General features: G+C 41.4%; 1 protein-coding gene across 2 annotated transcripts in view; it reads left to right on the forward strand.

The window, feature by feature from the left end:
• The window catches only part of CHST15 (carbohydrate sulfotransferase 15), a 45177-nt gene extending 25062 nt beyond the window's left edge, over positions 1 to 20115 (forward strand). For both annotated transcript variants that reach the window (XM_080403133.1, XM_080403134.1), the window contains 7 exons: positions 586 to 1666; positions 2411 to 2750; positions 6640 to 6786; positions 11231 to 11387; positions 14870 to 15026; positions 18123 to 18270; positions 19485 to 20115. In XM_080403133.1, coding sequence (XP_080259259.1) covers positions 1079 to 1666; positions 2411 to 2750; positions 6640 to 6786; positions 11231 to 11387; positions 14870 to 15026; positions 18123 to 18270; positions 19485 to 19675 — 1728 coding nt within the window. In that variant the 5' untranslated portion in view covers positions 586 to 1078 and the 3' untranslated portion in view covers positions 19676 to 20115. The remainder of the gene's footprint in view (positions 1 to 585; positions 1667 to 2410; positions 2751 to 6639; positions 6787 to 11230; positions 11388 to 14869; positions 15027 to 18122; positions 18271 to 19484) is intronic.
• Positions 20116 to 20725: the final 610 nt, after the last annotated feature.

Here is a 20725-nt window from a genome sequence, read left to right on the forward strand (position 1 = left end):
TGATTGCCGTCGTCCCAGAATCATTTGGTCCAGAAACCAGAGATCTTGTTGTGAGCCTTTACTCCTGTCTATTATTTAATCCCTTCAATTTGCTGAATGTTTTACTTAATGGCTTTTGGGTATTTTGTTTGGCTTTTTATCTTGTATGCTTGAAAGGAGACTGTTATCTTATCCCTGCCTTGTTCTCTTAAGTAGGGTCCTACCCCACTTTAGGACAGTTAATTTAAGGTCCCCATGTACAGGTAGATGCTCCCATATATAAAGAGCAGATTAAGGTCTGCTAGAAGGTTAGCGAGCAGCTGGGGGGAAGTTGTGCCGTGTTACCTGTTGTAGCAACTGTTCACTGATGTGAACAGGTGGGTGATGAACAGAAAGGGCAGCTCGCCGTGAACTTGAAGACAAACATTTCCTGGGCTTAACATTGTGAGCACTGTAATTAATACACTTGGCAAATGGAAGACAGCTTTCACAGTTACTGGCAGTAGATGGTGCTTTGCTATGGCTTTGAGTGGAGGTGGGTGTGGATATTCCCTCTGTTGTTCTGTGTGTGTCTCTCTCTATATATATATGTTTTTGTTTCTTTAGGTTGTACAATGCAAATCTTTGAAACCATCTCTGGGAAGATGAAGCTTCCAGTAGCAGCAGTCTGGTTTGGAACCCACTTGTTTTAAGAATACCTGGAAATTTCTACCCATATTTGCCTATTCCAGCGTAAATCAGAGGACAATGAGTTATTTTTATTCTTTGCATATTTTCACGCTATGTAACAATTTTTCTTCCCCCTCATTTTGTTCAATGGGAAAAACTTGAGCCAGTTGTGTAGCTGATTCTTACTTTGCCACGTTCTTCTTACCAAGCCAAATTCTTGAAAGCCACATCCACAGTACATCTATTTTTTTGTGTTGGTTGTTTTGTTTTGTTGTTTTTCTTTATGTGACATATGTAGCTTTTTTGAGTGCTTTTACCTGTTCTGGCTTGAACCTGTCCTTTGGCATTGCTGAGTAATTGTAGAATCACTCAAGGAATTAAATAATTTCAGACTTAGAGAAGATGACTCGTATGCTTCAGAAATATTTTTATGGCTGTGCTTGGCTCATTAACACAGGAGTTTAACAGCAGTAATATGAGGTATTGCATTAATTGTTGCATACATTTATTACCAGATGACTTGCACAGACAGTGTTTCACATGCTGTGGATCTAATCACAATAACCAGAAGTGTCCTGTTTGCAAAGGAGAAAATAAGATCCCTTTGTACACGGATAGCAAGCAGATGAAGTTGCTTGCAGTTTTGGAAGTGAGGACTGATCACAGTGAAAGCTGGAATGGATTTTTCTGCTTGAGGAAGGGGAAGCTATGCAGCTTAATGTTTGGGTTGATTATAATGACTCTAGTGATGGCATCCTACATACTGACTGGAGCCAAGCACGGCCTGTTGTTAATACCATCTCCCTTCCATTACGGAGCTTTTACTAGCAATCCAAGCTTAATGGACAATGAAAGCCTTAGTGACATGAAAGACCATTACCAGCCTTCTAAAATGAATATTTCATACGTAAAGGATTATCCAAGCATTAAATTAATTATTGACACTATTACTTCAAAGATAGAGTTTATGACAAGACAGCGCCCTGATTTAGAAGAGCTGAGGAAACAAGAACCACATGTAAGTATGAATTGAACTGTGTTTTAAACTGCTGTATGCTTATTTTAAGGCTTTTGAGTCAATCCTTTACTGAGATAAAATAAGTGGAGCTGCTGAGGTGTTCATATAGTGATTTACACCATCTGGAGCCTCCTGATTTACACCATCTGAAAGGGTGATGTTGTAGATTATGTCCTGAGTCATGGGCAGAATGGATGGGTTCTATAAATGGTCTTGACACCTGAAACAAAAAAACCAAGCAGTCCTCCAACAGCTGTACAACCTCATTGAATTTATACCTTGTCTCCTGCAAAATCATTCTGAGTTGATTTGCCACTCATCCTACATGATAAATAAAGAAGAGCCTTTCTAATAACTGGTTACCAGTGTGCCTTCCTGAAAATCTGGTCATTGCAAACCTTGTATTTCAGAGTTAAAACCTGCAAGCTGATTTGACTATTCCGTGTTTGACTTCAAAAATTAATTTCTGGGGCTGCAGGGGGGTTGAGTATTTTTGAGGTCCTTTCTGGCCTTAAAATCAAGGGACTACTAAATGTCCTCTTCTCCCAGTCCAACTGTTTCTACAGGATTTGGTTCCGCTGTCTTCAGAAGAAATAAGTTAGGTCAACTTTGTGGATAAAAAAATTAAGGTTAAAAATGTCCAGTTAGTGTTTCTATCATATTCTCTTTACTGTGCTAACTTAGAATAGTACAACTGTGAATTTTTCGCTGCCTTGACTGAAATTGTTGTTCTTTATGTTGCAGATGTTTTCAGTAATTCCTAACAAATTCCTTCCAAATAGCAAGAACCCATGTTGGTATGAAGAGTACAGAGGAAACACCACCACAGATCCTTATGCAACAAACTCCTATGCACTGTATTCAAGGCGCTTTCGAACCATATTTGATTACCTCAGGAAGGTATTTTGGAACCACTTGTACCATTATAAGGACAAACACTACCGCCTGCGCTGCCTCCCCCATTTCTACATCATTGGCCAGCCCAAGTGTGGGACGACAGACCTGTATGACCGGCTCAGGCTGCACCCCGACGTTCGGTTCTCAGCGATCAAAGAGCCACACTGGTGGACAAGAAAACGGTTTGGTGAGTAAACGTGTCCTCGGGTATCCAGGCAAGTTGTCTCTATTAAACTTTGACATTTCTTGTATACATTTGGGATGAAGTTTATGGATTTGCGCCATACTAGCTTATCTTGAAACCACTGGAGTTCAGTTTTGAAAAATCCAGGTGATGGATGCTCAGTAGGTTTCAGCCTGCTTTTGTTTAATGGTGTTTTGGGTTAAACTTTTCAAGATGATGCACATCTCATTTATTTGCAGTGGTTTGGAAAAATCTAGTAAAAAAATGAAAACACTAGATAAAACCAGCCCTGTGAATTTGTAGGAGCAGGAAGAGGAACTATTAGGTTGTGATGGAAAATTTTAAAGAATAGCAGTGACAGTTTTGCATTGCAAAATTCTGTAAAGCCTTTCCTACATGAATAAGTGATGGGTCCATGTTTGAAACGTGAGTGGCTTTGGTTCTTATGGTTCAATAAATACAAATCTGCTTTGTGGTAGGAGCTTTGTTAGTGTTGCAGCTCTAGTAAAGCACTGAACAGTAGAGATGCTCTGCAGGAGAAAGCTCTCACGCTGAGGAACCTGCACATACTTTTGATGCTCTTTTCCTGGGTGACATCAATATTTCATGAAGTGACCCTTTGGCTCTGAAGGCAGACTTGATAAGTTGAGGTTACGGCCTGCTGGAGCGAAATGCACCCCCCTGCCATCGTGGCTGCACCTTCAAAGGGTGTCTGAGGGTGGTGGGGCTGAGCACATCGTTTTATCTGTCTGAGGTGTTTATGTTCTTCTTGTTGTGTCTTCCCTGGGTGCCAAGGAAGGTCAGACTCGTGGTTAGAGAGTAGATGAGGCAGAGAAGACAGACTTCTGGTCCTGTCTGCTGTGTGCTTAGTGCCTTCCTCTAGATGCTGATGCATGTAACGCTCGCTGTACTCCACCCAGGCTCTGGGGTTTCCCACCATTGGGTCTAGCTGTTAAGTACTGGTATGTCCTCGCTTTATATGACTTTGGTATCACAGATCACAGGCTTTTCAGTGACATTACTATTTTCAGGAGGAAGATAGTGGCTATTTTACGGTGACCTCTTCGCTTCTGTTTCTCATTTGCTTTTGCTTTACTGCAGACGCTGCCTTTGGAGCAGGGGAAAACCTAGCTCTGTGGGTAGATCATTTGATAACGACTTTGCATCGCTACTTTCCCTTGGTGCTTTTCTAAGCTTCCTTGAAATGGGAAACTACCTCTTCTAATGATCTCCTGTGGCTAAAGGCAAGGAAAGACACTTTCTGAGTGGGACACCTGCAGTGTTGCTTCAGTTCTTAATTTTGGGGTTGTACTTTAAATTCTTTATTTCTACTGCACGTGGTGTTGCCACTTCCATCTCCCTTCCTCATGCCCTGGAGCCCAGAAGAACCTCTGAGCTCCTGCAGATGGGGCTTTGTTCCTTGCTGCTCAGTGAGGAGGAAGGCTTAGACCCAGAGCCAGGATTTCATGATCTTGCTGTGTTCCTAGAGCTGGTATTTTCTTCCTCTGACAATGCCGTAAGGAAGTGGCTAAAATAAGTATTTTAGACGTTTTCTACATGTTTGTTATAAACAAAGAGTTAAAGCAGTATGATGAAAGTACAGTTTTGCTTTTACAATAATTTGGTCCAGTTTAGGAGACACTAGAGGTACCAGTGTGGATGGAGGAATCAAAAAAAGTCAAACAAGAGAAGCATGGTGGTGCCCCCTGAAGCCCCCTGAGAAGGCACTCGTTCATCACAGTCAGCGGGTGGCTGAAGACAAATGATAAGAATTACTTCCTGACCCGAAGGTGAAAAGTCAGATCAGTGAAGAAAGGGGATTTTAGACGTGGACACCTCCCAGTGCGAATACTGTGCTGCTTGTCCCTGGGTGTGTAGCTACAGGGACCCTCTGTAGAAGATTTTTGTCTTCCATGAGGGTGCTGGCAGGGAAGGCTGAACTGAACTGATTCGTTAAGCTAAAATCCTTTATACTTAATAGTTCTCAACATCTACATTAGCCTCAACACAAATAAATAAATAAATAAATCAATAAATGAAGCGTAAATAAAATAAATTTGGAATTAATGTTGGAGGAGGTAGTGCACCCATCCTTATTAAAGCAAGACTGAACTCGCTAAAGCTCAGAAGTGGACCTACCGCACAGTCAGAGGAGTGTAAGAAATAATTTGAGAACAAGGATGAATTCCTCTCTCTGTGCTGGCATTTGCAAACCCTCCACTTGCACGTTCTTTTGGCCAGCCACTGGGGATCAAGTGCAGGTCCTTGAAGAGAACGTTCTTTGCATAATTAAATTTTTTAAAGTTACTTTGTATAGCTGAAGAATGAGGAAAGATTGCGGCACTTGGGAACTCATGGGAGGGAGATCTGTAGCGATGACTTTCCGATCGTCTCAAGCTGTCTGCCATTGAGAATGAAAGATTAAGTTTGCTCCTCGTGGCTCAGTCCTTTCATTTTACCTCAACAGTTCATTAGCTAATGGTTACTACTAAAAAAAAAAAAAAAAAAAAAAAAAAAAAGGAGAATATGACGAATATGACAAATAGACTAAAAAGTGAAACTGAGACAGCCGCCTTTATAAGTCTGCTAGTGGATATGGCTGCTATGCTCCTGGCTATTAACTTGGTTTAGTTTGTAACACTTATCTAGACAAGAAATTCTCTTTGTTCTATGGCATCCTCTAATTCAGTGGATTTTTATGAGACTGACTAATTTCATTTGAAGCTAAACAGCCCTCCTGGGGACGCCGCATTTCACAAATCACCACTTTCCCGTTCTGCTGGGGTGGTTGATGCTCTACAGGACTTTGTCCCAGCTTGACTGTCTCTCTTTCCTGGCTCTTAGCCACAATTTCTATTCCCGTGAGTGGGGTGGCAACAAAACAAGGCAGCCTGTATCACCATGCTTGTGCTTTTTTTTTTTTCCCCCTCAAAACACGTCAAAATATACTGCTGATCTTTCTTCTACCCTCATTAAATTCCACTTTCCTAGAGGGGAACATCAGAGGGAATGGACAAAAGAACTCCCTTGCTGAGCTTTCCTCTCACATAATTGATAATTATTGGCCTTGCAGGAACAAGAACGGGAGAGCTGAGAAGCCCTGCTCTATACTCTTAGCTTTGCTCCTACTCTGTTGCCTTCCCAAGGCTGTCCTTGACCACTGCCCACTTGAGAAACTGTTTTTGTGGCATGGTAAGAAAGAAGAATGCAGACAGGCCTGGGGAGCGTGTGCAGAAAATGGAGAAGTGAGACTAGATTCGGAAAGAAGTGTGGGAGAAGGAGCATAAAAATCATAAATGGGACTCAAGATGCTGAGAAATGCAGTGAGAAGGTGATACTGAAACAGACCCTGGGGCGTAGGGAAGGAGGGGATTAAAATAAGACACTCTCGTGGAGCTTTGTTTTCATACTTGTGAAAGAAAAATACATGAATGATTTCCCAGTTTTCTAATTTTGATAAGTTATGTTGATTTGCATATTTGGCATCAGAGCCTGTTCTCAGTCTCAATACAGTAAATCTAGTGGGAGTCCAATATTACTTTGATTTATATTGGTGCAAATGAAAGCAGAATCTGGTCTTTTCTATTCATTCCAAAAGCTAAATTTAGAAGAAAATAAATGCAAGCTATTCATGCAAGAACTATAAAACAGAACACTTAAGATATTTCCTATCGCTGTGGATTTATAGCTGGATTGTATAGTATCTTGAATCTCAGCTACTTTGTTATTGGCACTTTTATCTGAGTGTTACACTTCATCGGTCTAATTTTGTGCTGATGTTGGCTGGCTCAGTGCCAGCCATGTCAATGAAGCTGTCTTTGGTTTACACCAGCATGCCATTGTAATTTTTTTTCCCCCTTTTTTTTAACTTCTCTTTTTTCACTGTTTGTAGGAATCATTCGTCTGAGGGATGGATTTCATGATCGTTACCCGGTGGAAGATTACCTTGATCTGTTTGACTTAGCGGCACATCAGATCCAGGGTGTGCTGCAGAGCGAAGCAGCAAATGAGCGTGGCCAGATGAACAACATCATAATTGGTAGGGCAAATACAGCCTCTGAAATATGTCCCTGTAGCTCCAGGTGGGCAACATTGGTAGCTGAGGCACGAGAGGGGCATTTTCCCACGTGTGAACGGTTCCCAGCACTGAGCCCGTGACATTGACATTGGTTTTCTCTGGTGTGCATGGATAGTGCAGAAGTTCTTCCCTTTTCATGGAGGGTGGTTACTTGCTTTGTTAAAATGTTGTGATGATCTTTAGAAAATGCCTGAGCACGTGATGGATGTCTGATGAACATTAGGATTTAATGAAATCTTTTTTTTTTTTAAAAAAAAAAAAAAAGGGAGAATGACCTTGGTGACTCCTTCAAGCATTGATTCCACTATGAGGGGTTTGCCTGTAGTGATGGGATTGTAACTTCAGGGTCAAATGCTGTAGCAATGTGTCTGGGATAACGCACTAATTCAGGTATGATGACGTAAAATAGGTGCTGTAGAGATCCTGTACCTGACCGGGGACAGTTTTGATGACAATGATAGCTCCAAGCGTCTCTCTCTTCTCAAGATGCAACATAAGATACATGTAGGAAGAAGGACCACTATTTTTTGTGTCATCATGCCTATGTAGCCCGAGATGCTTCATTAACAGCAAAGACAATGGAAGTTTCAAGAGCAGGAATATACAGAGTCAAGTTGAAACTCTCCTGCCCAGTATTTCTTTTCAGGCGTGGAACCCAGAGGCACAGTACAGGACACTATTTGGAGATAATCTTACAGTTTCAGTTGATGCTAAATTACCTGATTAGCATTAAAGATAGTTTAGAAGTGCTGTTGTACTGTACCTTGTGGCAGTCCGTGGTTAGGACCGGGCTCTAGGGAGGGCACCTTGGATTGCTTTCCGTGACACACAGTGCTCAATCCACTGCGCTCGTCCACTGTGGTCCGTGGTGCCATCTGTTTGCAGTGCCCATGCGGAACAGCAGCAGGGATTTCTAAATTCTGCTTTTGCTGCCTGCTAAAACCAGAAAAGTGAGGGGTAGAGATTTTTACCAGTCTTACTCTGTCACCTCAAAGTTTCCCAAGGAAACTAGACACATTCCATGACAGTACTTGTGCAAGAGACAGTTCCCTGTCGGAAAAAGAATTCAAGTAGGCCTGAAGTCATTATTCTGCACAAAATAGAGACAAGGTTTTTGCTGCCTACCCTCAGAATAATTTTTTGGGGTCTCATTCTAACCAAAAAAGTTTAACCTATTGTTGGCTTGATAAAACAGTGGTGGTCTTACGTTGTTTAAACCAGAGACTTGGCTGTAGTCACATTCCTCAGCCTCCATTTAAGTCTGTCATTCGCTTTATTAAATATTCAACACTTGCAAAATTTGCAAGATGGGGTCTTAAGAAATGTTGCCATCAAGGACACCTGCAGATTTTCCTCCTGCTTATGATAATATCTCCTGTCCTTTCATGGGTGAAATGCTTATACTAATTAAATTCACTAATCTAATTGGCAATGTACATCTTTGATTACTTACCTCCTGTTACAGCTTTTTCTAGAGTTCACTTTGTGTTTCTTTTTCCTGTAGTCTCATTTCTTGTTTCATTAAGGATCTGTTCACTTTTCTTATTAAGTTTACGGGAAAAGTCCTGAATGATTATACTTATTAAGTCAGTCTTTTATGACCTTGGTATAAAACAAAACAAGGCTACCTAGTTGGAAATGAATCTGTATGAATATCAAGATTTCTTAGAATTTTTCATTTTCTTATATCGGATGACTAGAAAGAAAAATTGAATTAGAACTATAAACATTTCAGTAGTCCATCATGTTACGTTATTTTGAAAAGTTAGGCTTCTGTGGTTATTGTACTTAGGGGATAATAATTGCATTTTCCCATAAAATCCAACATCTGCTTAGAGATGAACCAAAGAGGACAGCACTGATCTAGCCTGAGGCATTCTGAGCTGGACTTGTTTATTTGTGATCATTAATATAATAAATTCAGAGGAACGTCTTGTGAAAACACAGTATGATGCTAATTCATTCATGATTGAATAAACAGGTTACATATCCATTCTTCAGGCAATTTAGTAATTCATATGTTCTTTCAGTCCATAAGAAAAAACAATATATTTTTGGTTGCACTGCAGTAATTTTACATAATTACTATAGCAGTGATTAATTTATCTCAGGTTTAGTATGGCTTGTTCTCTTTCCAGATATTAAATCTGTATTATGAAACAGAAAGGAACACTGTCAAACTGTCAGGAGTAGTTTTGGCTGCCTCGGGAAATTAAAATTATAAGAGTCTGCAGAGACCAGGATGATGATTTTTTTTTAAATCCTACCCCCCCACCCCCCACCCTGCCCCCTTTAATTCTTGACAGCCATGTTGTTTTGGGAAGATTTGCCTTGTTGAACCCAGGCTATCCTGGACTGAGTGCCTTAGAGCAGCACCCTGAGTCCCTGTTAATGCTTTAGCACGATTCGGTCGTGTGCCTGTGCTCTTCCCTGGTGCTGCCTGCAGATCTGTGGTGGTGGCAGCTGATGCAGCTGGAGCAATTTCTGTGGAGCAGTTGGGTCTGTGATGTTAGGAGAATCTGCCCATTTTTCTGTAAATGCACTGGTTTCATTTAGTTCAGGTGGCACACATGTAAGCAGATGTTCTTAGGTTTGGTCGCTATGTATGCGCTAATTGGAATAACTCCAATAGAGCATCAAATATGCCCAGAGGTCTCTAGGGGAGAGAAGTATGAAAGAAGACCAGAAAATTGATTCTAGAGAGGACTAGATGGCTTGGCGAGGTCATAAACTTCAATCTTTGGCATGATTTAGACAAACCTTTTGGAGGGAGCCGTTAAGCCTAGCCGTGCCTGTAACAGAGATGTAGCAGTGCCTTTCCGAGGTCGCTGCCGTCCCTGGCACCACCATTCTGCCCGTCCGCGGATGGAAGTGCTCGTGCCATCTGCATTGTAGCGCCTTCTGGTAGCGCAGGAGTAGCTGCATGGTGGTTTTGTGGTACGGCTCTCTCAGCTCTTGTCCTATATTTAGTCTTTTGTGTTTCTGCTTCACCCAGCGTGGGAGCTGGGCTAACTGAGTTTTAATTGACAAGTCAAAGCCCACCGATGATTAGGCAGTGCTTTGGCTAATTAATTTAGAATGAAAAAGCAGAGCTGTTGTGGACACCCAGCTTTAGCCAATGGACCTGATCTCCTGCTCTGAAAAGAGGCAAAATGAACATGACAGAAGATTAATGTGTTTTCTAACAACTCCCAGACTTTATTAATGAATCACATTATGTTAAGCTGAAGTTTGGAGCCAGTATCTTTTTCATGTTGTGTTTTGGCCATCTTTTAAAATCTTTATTGGACATTCCCAGGAGAAGGGAAAAAATAAAAAGAGGGAAATCATGTGCAAGTCTGTAAGCCTACAACGTTATTATTTTTTCATCTCATTCCTTTTGATTTGAAAAATCTAATTAACAAGAATTAGCTCTCATTAGACTGTCAAAGAGTGGAAGTTTCCAAAAAGTTTCTCTCTATGTTTTATTAAACAGCAGTGTGCCACATAAATGCCAGCATTACTTTAAAAGACAGGGAAGATTAAACAGTTCAAAACATCGTATCAGATAATTTATTTAGCAGCTGAAGCATCATTTACCTTTTTCTCACAGAGACGTTACTGATTGTGTATCTCTCTGTAGCATTCCATTGAAAGCAAGCTGCTTCAGCAACTAAGGGTATCAGAATCTGGCATTTAACCCAATGTGTTATTTATTCTATAGACCATTTGTCTAATAATGAATAGTTATATTTAACTTAATCTACATGAATAATTGTAGTTATATAAAAAATCTCTGATAATGGATAATTCTCTGAAAGGGTTTTTTTCAAACTGCAGTGGCACAATTCAGCTGGTTAGTGCATTTATTTTTTAATATTTCCCATGTGCTCACCAACGTCTCCTCTTTGTGTTCTAAATAATATCGATACGCTGGAGTGGTCGTTTCCACTTTTTTCTTTAGTTTGTGTCAAATTATACAATTTGTTAGCAAGTTACTTCTCTGACATCGGGAGCGTTAGAACGGACCTTTGGGGTGCTATGGAGAGCACAGCAGGTCTTCAGCAGCAGCGAGCTCCTGCCTCCGCTCTGGAGGGGATGCCCAAACCCTGAGCAGTCTGTTGCAGCCCAGATCAAATTTGCACGTGTCAATCACTAACAGGAAGCAGTGTGGTTAGTGGACAGTAATATTTCGGGTGCAATTACATAAAAACTGCCTCAACCATCACTGCATTCACAAAGGTTCAAGGCGGTGTGATTGCTCTGGCTCTGGGGCACATTGGCCTGATCAATTTGCAGGAACCAAGGTTTGTTGAAATTAATAGAGTCAATTTTAATCAGCCTACACCAGTTCATAATTCAGCCAATTTCCACTCCAATACAAAGAATGAAATGAGTTACTAGCAGAGATGCTTTTGATTTCCAGGGGAGGCCAGTGCCTCGACAATGTGGGACAACAACGCTTGGATTTTCTTTTATGACAACAGTACTGAAGGAGAACCTCCCTTCTTAATCCAAGATTTTATCCATGCCTTCCAGCCGAATGCCAAACTCATCATCATGTTGAGAGACCCTGTTGAAAGGTGAGCAAGGATCACATTGCTAAAGTACACAAGAAAATTTTCTTATTATAATAATTGTATTTGCTCTTGCTGTCTTGGATGCAAATACATGTTTACAACTTATTTCACAGTTACTTGGTTTATGATGAGGGGGTTTATTCCGCATATTTTGGCGTATGTAATTGTGATAGTGTTTTAAAGAGGGGCACATGAGTGTAAATGCCACAGCTGAGTGCCATACATAGATACCTGAGCTACTTTGTAAAAAATAATTTATACATTGGCAAATGTGATTATTGCCTGAGCTGATATGCATGCCCTGGTCCTCGGCAGGGCTCACTAGACTGAGTATGGCACTGTAGTTACAGGTTGCACCATAAGTGGTCCTGTGAAGTGCTCCAATTCACGTTAAATAATAAAGTTTATGTCTTCAGGGGGTATACTGTTCAAAATGGTTGAAAGATCGCAAATAGCTCCAGAGCCAGCAAATGATACAAATTATTTTTGATCTTAAAAGCGCTTGGTGCAACACTCATACAAGGCTTTGCTAGGCGCTTGTAGCTTGCACAGCCAGCAGCTACACAGGAGTCCACCTTGGTCTTCCTGACTTTGCCTGCAGGGAAGGGCTGTGCTTTTGCAAAGGCATGGGCTGTTCCTGCGTGGTTCTCCATTGCGTTAGCTTTTTCACTTTTAGCATTGTGTTTCACTTTTTCTCTCCAGTCTTCCTCCAGATTCCTGGGACATTTCTTTCCACTGTGGAGGGTGATGATAATGATGAGGGTAACGGGGAGGGTGGAGGGGATGAAGGCAGAGTCCGAAAGGATCAGACCGAGGGGGTGTGAATTCCTTCTCTCTGTAGCTCCATGGGGATCTTCAGGATACCTGGGGCTAGGTCAGTGCGCAAGGGCAAGGCGCCAGTAACACTCAGGAGAGAGAAGGGGATGCAGATGATGACGGGGACCTGGTGTAAGCTCAGGCACTGGGAGAAGAGTGGGCACAGGGTGCTTGTGCAGGCAGCATGTACCCTGCTGCCCAGCAGCTGCCCAGAGCAACTTGGCAGTGGGAAGGGCTGGGTGCTCCTTGCCGAGCTTCCCTGGGGGTAGGATGTGGCTCCTGGTGAGAGGCAGAGCTGTGAGAGCGCTTCCCATCTCCTGTGTCAGAAAGCACAGCTCTTGACTTCTAATGGCATCTCCTGACCTCAGGATTTAACAGATGGTAATTTTATGCGAGAGAGCTGGCAGAAGTGGCTTCCTCATGTAAATTACCGACAAATTCCCTGATTGCTTTAACCGCCCTGTGTAATGTGGGTGTAGCTCTTTGCCAGCTTTAATAAGGGTGACATAAAAAGTCAGCTTCTTCTCCCTCGCTGTGTTTACAATAAATCGGTTTCTTTTTGTTTACAATCCCCTATGCCCTTGTTGCTGATAGCTCGTCTGAACCGCAGGAGCAAAAGCAGCCGCGGCAGAAGGGCAGCCCAGGCAGCCCCATCAGCGATGCAGGTCAGCAGGGCAGTTGCCTTGCCGTAGCCAGGAGGACGTGGGTGCTGCACAGGCTCTGGGACAGGGTCTGATCTAAACTGCATGGGGTCTGGGTTGTCCCCCAATGGGGGATATGCGGAAGATGTTAATTTTCGTGATGTTGGGTGTCAGTGGCATCATTATTTCTTAGTAATGGATGGCAATTGAAGGTAAGGACTTCAAGTAGCTGGAACAGCTGAAATCCTAAATCAGCAAAGGTTTTATTTCAAGGCAGATGTCCCCAGAATTAAAAACAGATGGAAAGAAACAGAAAATCTCAACTACCCTGCAGAGAGAGAACTTGTCTTCAAGAACTTAGTTTTCCATAAGATGTCAGCAAGCCTTAAAAATGATGTGTTTATGTTAATGAATGATTAGAAATACTAATCAGGCATTTTAAACCTTTTAAATAAAATTGCAGCCAGGCCCATGCTGTACATGATGCCTGCTGGCTGATTTCCCCCAGCAGGAAGCTTTTCACCTGCTCTGCCAGGAGCAGTCCGTCCTGCCATCCATGGGACGAGCTGAGCAAGCCCGAGTCTGGTTGAAGTACATGTTTTTCCGCAAGCAGGAGGTACTGTTGTGTGCCTAAATTAGTTGTAGTCGGCTGGCTTTGTCCCTTAGCTTCTCCCCAGCTCACCCTCGCACCCTGTGCTGGTGGGGTGGCTCTTGGGTGGGTGCAGCATGAGGGACCCCAGGTCTGCCATTGCAGAGGGAGAGGAAAAACGTGATGCTGTGGTTGTGGTCCTCAAGCACCGGTGGGCATCACTTTGAAACAGGCTGCCCAGCCAGTCTAGTCCAATCCCGGTACCCTCCCCCTGGTCTGAGAGGGAATTTTTTCATTTAAAGAAAACTGAAATGCATTTGCCAGGCTGGGAAGAACTGGACAAAAGTCGGAATCTTTGTCTTTCTTAGCTGGGGACTCCTATAGGTAGTATTGGGTGCCTCTGCCTCATTATAAAACATAATGCATAAAAAAATATGCATAAAAGTTGAATTAAAAGCGTCCTGCAACAAATTATCCTTTTTCTTCCTTTTTAAATGATCAGAGAGTCTTCATTTTTTTCATATGGTAAATAAAATCCCGTTCTTGCAAAACAGTAACATAAATAATGAGTGTAGAGGGGCTATTCCTGTGCTTAAGTGCTTTGCTGGATTAGGACCTAAACTTTCTAAATTAAATGATGAATTTTAAAGTACCTGTGGAAATCTAGGGAAGTTGAAAAATAAATGAAGTGCAATACAACAGGTTACTACAGCAATAAAATGAAACCTAAATAGATTGATTTTTTTAGGTCATTTCTTAGTCACCTGTGTTTTTTTGAAAGGCGCTGAAAGATATGTAGGATTTCTGGAATTTTGTCGAGAGGTGGGTGCTATGGAGGTGTAATGTTTGTGCTGCACTTTCAGGGAAGGGACTCCTTCTCAAGTGTTAATCATCTACAAAATCCTGCAGTATTGTTGGGGTTCTGGTCATAGATTCTAAGCCTAAAGACAAAATAAAGTTAAAATATCACATTCGGCAGATCTAATATTTATGCCATGTCAGAGCATTTCCTTTGTCCCTTTGAGCCACGTTTATCTTGTAAAAGTTTAGTCAGGATTTCAGGGATTAACGCTAAAGTAGGTCTTTAACTTGTCTGTGGGTTTGGGGTTGTTTCACCACCATCACCCTTAAAAAAGACTTAGATAATCTCTTTTAAGTTCTATTAAGCAATTGTAAAACTTGTGCTAAAAATAAGAAGTGAGGGCATACTCCTGTGCTGTAACTTGGGGGAATTCCTGTTGCTGCTGCTTCTGCTGGCCAAAACCCATTGAAGTGAATAGAAAAAATAGAAAAGCACCGAGTGGCTGAGCAGGCTGTCGGTGGGGCACTGTTACCCTTATCCACCCTTCCCCTCAATTCATGTAACTGTTTGCCATTGCCACAAAACCAAATCTTCTTTCACTTCCTCTGTCATTTACTTACATGTATCTCATTTGCAGATTGTACTCGGATTATCTGTACTTTGCAAGCGCTAATAAATCTGCGGAAGATTTTCATGAAAAAGTGGCAGAATCACTGCAGCTGTTTGAGAATTGCATGCTGGATTACTCACTGAGAGCCTGCGTCTACAACAACACCCTGAACAATGCCATGCCCGTACGTATTTCCAAGAACATTTGATTCCTTGCTTGTTTAACGGGACGTTGTGTCGAGGTTATTAAAATACTGAAATACTGTGCAGATCAGCGTCAAGAAATAAAACTTTCTCCCTTTTCATTTCTAAAGCGGATGACAAATATATATGTAAACATGTAAAAGCTGATGTACTGGCTCAGCTGTCTCCTCAGTCTGTTCCCCGATGAATGCCAACAGCAGTAATACGGTCTTTCTATTGTGCAAGCGTATGGGGAGCACATTCAGTGAAGATTACAGTTTAATGTGTAAGCTTTTTGCAGATGTCTCCAAAAAGTAGCTCTGGCAAGGATCTTTGTGGTATGAAATTGCCTCAAAATCAGAATAAATTATCTATTCTTTCTCACGAAAGGGCTACCAATAACTAGATAAAACTTTAATTTTTTTTGTAATTGTGCACATCAGAAAATGATAACGGGAAATACAGAAACTTCTGGCTGGAGAATGGGTAAGTATTACAGGCTCAGTATTCCAAAATTCACATTTTTAGTGTAGAACTGACTTCAAGTTTTTCTTCAGGGGGGAGAATAATAGGGAAGAGATTGACTTGGAAGCGTCACGTCTGGCTGGTTTGCCACTCGATCCTATTTTATTTGCTGAGGCTGTAAAGGACTCGGAGGGAGTACTTCCCTCCTTTGTCTCCAGGGTGAAGTTACTGCCGCTTCCACTCGATAAAATAACCATAAAAGAGTGTGTTGTACAGGCTTGAGCCTGCAGCAGGGAGGGCAAGAAGGACATTCTTCCTACCTTGGCAGGTAGGCTGGAGCTGCTGGGCTTTGATGATAGCCTCCAGGACCTCACGGAGGTGAGATTTTCCAGCCGCCTGCTTGCACAAATGCATTTCTTCCAGCATGGGGACAGAAGGGCAGAGAGAGATCCAGAAGGAAAGATTTTTTTCCTCTTGTCTTCCTCGGGATGCAGAACCAATCTTCATTTGTTGTCTTAGGCAGCCTTCTGGAGAAGATGTTTTTGAGAATGAACAGAGGATGCCTCTTGCCAAAGAGCCACAGGCAGGTGTTTGTAATAAACCACAAATGCTCCCTGTGCTCCTCAGTGGGCTTTTTGAGCTGCTTCTTCTTCAGCCAAGTTGCTGAAGTTTGTTATGTGCGTGGTTTGCTACATATTGAAAAAGTAGATATCGTTTTCCCTGGTGAGATCATTAGATTGCTGATTGGGTGATGAGGCTAGAAGGATTTTGTTTTGCCATTTGTTAGTGTATTCCTGAAACAAGGGAGGCATCATAGACGTCGTTGCTGCTGATAGACGCTAACCTGGAAAGAAAAGGGTGTTTGTCAGCTTATCCTCACTTAGAATCAGTGAAAAGCGTGTTACTCGGAGAGAGGCATGCCGAGCCAGGGCGATCAAACTGAACGTGCAGAAATGGGTACTGTGGAGGGAGGAATGGCTTGGGGAACTCTACTGTTGCCTTTGACGTATAGGGGAAGCACTGGGGCTTTATGGAAAAGAGACCGTCTGGCTGAGAAGACCAGCCAGATGAAAAAGAAGTCAGTACAACACACTGTGTAGGGAAGAAAATCAAGGTTCTTGCTGATCCCAAGAAAACTGAAAATCGGGGGAACATATTCCCCATAATTTTAACTCGTATGCCTCCATAATATTAAGTAAAATTAGTTAAAATCCTCTTTCTGGTGAAATGCTTTAAACAAGATTCTAAGCCCGTGTGGGAAAGCACTTTAGTCCCAAACGATGCCACGCAGCCGATGCTTGCCCTTTGCTCACCTCCATCTCCCGGGAAAAAGAAAAGCAAAACCCATCACAGAGCCATGTGTTTGCCCCCGTGTTCAGTGAAGTGGGGTGTTGCTGAGGTCTGAAGTGCTGCCCTGCCAGGATTAACATGTATTAGGCTGATGTGTTAATCAAATATGATGTTTTGAATTATTGTGTAGCACTTACGTAAACAAGTCTGCTAAATATTGGGGGTTACTGTTACAGGCAGCTAAAGACACACATCAGAATCATACATTATGATAATAACGACTTGGCAATAATGCAAAATATGGCTTATTTTACTGGAATTTAGGTATCAATTTAGGATATGAGTCAGTGTAAGGAGCGAAAGAGACTGTTGTTATCTGACTTCATGGGTTCTGCGGTAATGCGACTTGAAGACGTTAAGTCTCCTTTATGAAAGATACTTATGACTTGGGATTCATGTTTCTCTCCTCTGAGCCTGGAGGGATTTAGAAAAATATTTATAAGCACAGTTGGAGGTTGGACTTTTAAGAACACCAGACTACCCTTTTTACGTTTCAACTTGTTATGTAAAATCGAGGAGGGAAGAAAAACAGAGATTAAGTCAGGACAGGCTGAAAAGCTGCCTTTTCACATCTCTGGTCTAACCCAGCCTGGTGCTCCCCTCGCCTCTCAGACAATGCACCATTAACACTGTCTAGCCGCCGCTGCTACTGCAGCTTGGATCTAAACCTAATTATTGCAATCAGAGAATACAAGCAAACACACCCAAATCTAATTCCTGACACCAAATCAGAATATTTGTACTATTGGTGGCAGCATGATCCAGTGCAGCTGATATTCAAGGTGAATTAAGCAGCCCTAAAACCTGGAGAAGGTAGCAGGAATAAGCATCTTCCCTTCCTCTGCTGTGCATCTCGAGGGATGAAAGCCCTCAGTGTCTCCATGAAGGCTGGGTCATTCCAAGCACGGAGGAGCATGGAGCTTGAGGCGGTCAAACATCCTTCTGCACATGGTTGTCTCTGTGCAGCGCTTTCATGCAGACCTGTGACTGAAGCAGCAAGTGCCCATCCAAGCCCTTACTGAAATGACCTTTCACCAAAAGAAAGGCCATTTGCAAAGATTTCCTTAAGCTGCACTAAAACTAAGAAAAAAATTTAAAAATTTTTGGATATGCTGTCTTTTCATGGTGCTTCAAAAGCAGGTATTTGGGATTTTTGCTCAGAAGACGGAGGTGGGTGTTGGTTTCTTACTGCTAGAAGCGTTGGTACATGAATTGATTTTCATTTGTTTGTGGTTTTTTTTTTTTTGGTTTTTTGGTTGTTTTTTTTTTTTGTGTGCTTACAGGTAAGGTTACAGGTTGGGCTCTATGTTGTGTATCTTTTGGACTGGCTGACGGTTTTTGACAAAGATCAGATACTCGTTCTTCGCTTGGAGGACCATGCATCAAATGTGAAATACACCATGCACATGGTGTTCCAGTTTCTGGATCTCGGTAGGTGTCTTCTGGCTGTTTTGAGACAAGTGAAAAAAATCATTAGTATCCCTCTTCTAGGTCAGTTTTGCTTTATTAAGAGACAAAACAGAAGCATGGGAATCTGTCTTGAAGGATGCATTAATCTTGTTGCCTGGAGGCAAGCAAAATTAAAATTCCCATAGAAAGGCTGGTGCTGGAAGATCTTAGTAAGACTCTATAAAGAAAAAAGTCAAAACCATTCAGAATGTAGGGATATATCTCACCATACAGAAGCCAGTCCTGCTTCTGAAGGCAGTCAGGGCTTGTTTGTCATGGGATTACATAGGTGCAAGATCTATCCCACGCAATTTAAATCGAAACGCTACCACGGTGTGCATGCTGTTGCCAGCATGCACCAATCCAGACTCTAAATCTGAATATGATGAAAGGTTGTGTTTCTAGCCAGAGAGAAGGGGGAAATTGTGTTTTTGCTGTGTTGATTGAGACATCTGTTGCTAATCCTCAGAGAAACGCTGGCAGACAAAATGTTGCCCAATGTTGATTCGACAGTAGCGAGAGGATGAAAATGTGGCTGCAAAATAGTCTGGCTGGTCCAAACACTGGTCTAGATGATGAGAAAGTTTGAGTGTAGCAGACTGAACAGATGAAGAGCTTGGCATCTTCTTCCTGAATATGGTTTACACTGGAAAAGTCTGTGGGATTCTATCTTGCTGAAGTACATTGTCAAGGGCTTACATTTATTTCTGGAAGGGGGGCATCACTATACCTGTGTACCACTTTGATCTCATTGACAGCCTCCAAAACAAACAAAAAGAAGGCTTACGTGAGTGAGGCTTGTAGCGTTTCTACCAGGTATTAGATAAGTCACATCATCAAATGAAATAGCAGTATAAAAAAATTGCAGCTCTAGAATGGAGAGGCAGTTGTATTCAATGTCATAGTTGTTTTCTGAAAACAGATTTTTTTCCCTCCAGAAATGATTTATGCTGCTTGTTTTAGAGATGATTAATTAACGTGAAAGGAAAAGATATTATATCCATATTTACTAACAGTGATTTATTTTGCTAATCTAAGACTTTATTCAATATTCTGAAACATCATTGCTGCTAAGGCAAATTCCATTTGTCTTCCCCTGGCAAGCCTTCTGAGTTAGTCATTTGTCTTCTTGTTTGGCTTCTTTAGCATGGCCATTTTTTGTGAAATATTTTGAGAAAAAATTCTATTTTCCACAGAACCTCTAAGTGAGAAGCAAGAAGCTCTGATTACGAAGAGTCCTGCATCAAACACTAGGCGACCTGAAGACAGAAGTCTGGGACCTATGCTACCAACAACAAAGGCAATTTTAAGAGATTTCTATAGGCCTTTTAATACAAAACTGGCACAAGTTCTTTTTGATGATGCTTTTTTATGGAAGAGGACATAATATGTAAATTTAGTGCCACAAATACACTGCTTAAAGGAGTTTTTATTTTTTTAAATTCTATTTTTGTGTGTGGATATTTACATTTTTCCCATTCCAAAGAGAAGCCGATTGATGAGCTGAGACTCTCACCTTCAGTCAGCACACTTCACAACAGTTATACCACGTTTTCCTTGTGAGAATGTAAAGCATTTTGCTTATCAGTTTATTGCAACTTCTTTTACCCTGGCAAAAGAATGGAGTGGAAAAACATTAGTACAAAGGTGGTTTCTTAAACTCTCCACGGGGATGTTGAAGTTTAACCTTCTTTAAGATGCTGCAACACAGAAATAGCATCAGTTTCCTACAATTACGCTTATAATCTCATTTTCAATATATGTTATTCATTCATTTTTTCAAACTATCAATGTCATTTAGTCATTAAAATTTTTAATTGAATTCAACCTAAAATTTCATTTCTTTTTGTCAGCACATTCACAAATGGTCTTCGCTTGCACTCAGGTTTTTATGTTTCCTTAATTCTGAAACAAAGATAAGGGATAATTGCATTTACATAAATTTCCAAGTCTAATTTATATCTTCAAGATAAATGGACTTTCCTAGTCACAGTTCTTGCAAAAGAAAATTGTATATTTCAGGTAAGAATGGATGACTGAAATCTAAACAACAGGGCACATTTAGCATTTAGTATAACAAATCCATTGTCTTCCATATTTTGTTCATGTAAATATGAATACCTATCACTTAATCATATCATTCGCATGTTTTCCCAGGGAAGCACTAATGGGCTGGATGTGAAGTCCATCGCTGGCCGTGGAGAACTTTTATGGAGTTTTCTGTTAGGTTCTACACAATTACTCTTCTCCACTACAAAGAAAAATGTAGTTTAAAATCAGTATGAGATCTTGTTATTAAATGCATCCTATAGCAAGGATGTGTTACCTAATAAATTAGTTGCACGTTATGTGTTTCCCTCTTCAGGAAAAACGTCTATATCTAGTTAAAAAGGTTGAGGTATGCACACTTAAGAAAAAAAAAAAAAGTAAGTTATGG

This window comes from Falco punctatus (assembly GCF_963210335.1).
Source record: "Falco punctatus genome assembly, chromosome: 9".
Taxonomy (NCBI): domain Eukaryota; kingdom Metazoa; phylum Chordata; class Aves; order Falconiformes; family Falconidae; genus Falco; species Falco punctatus.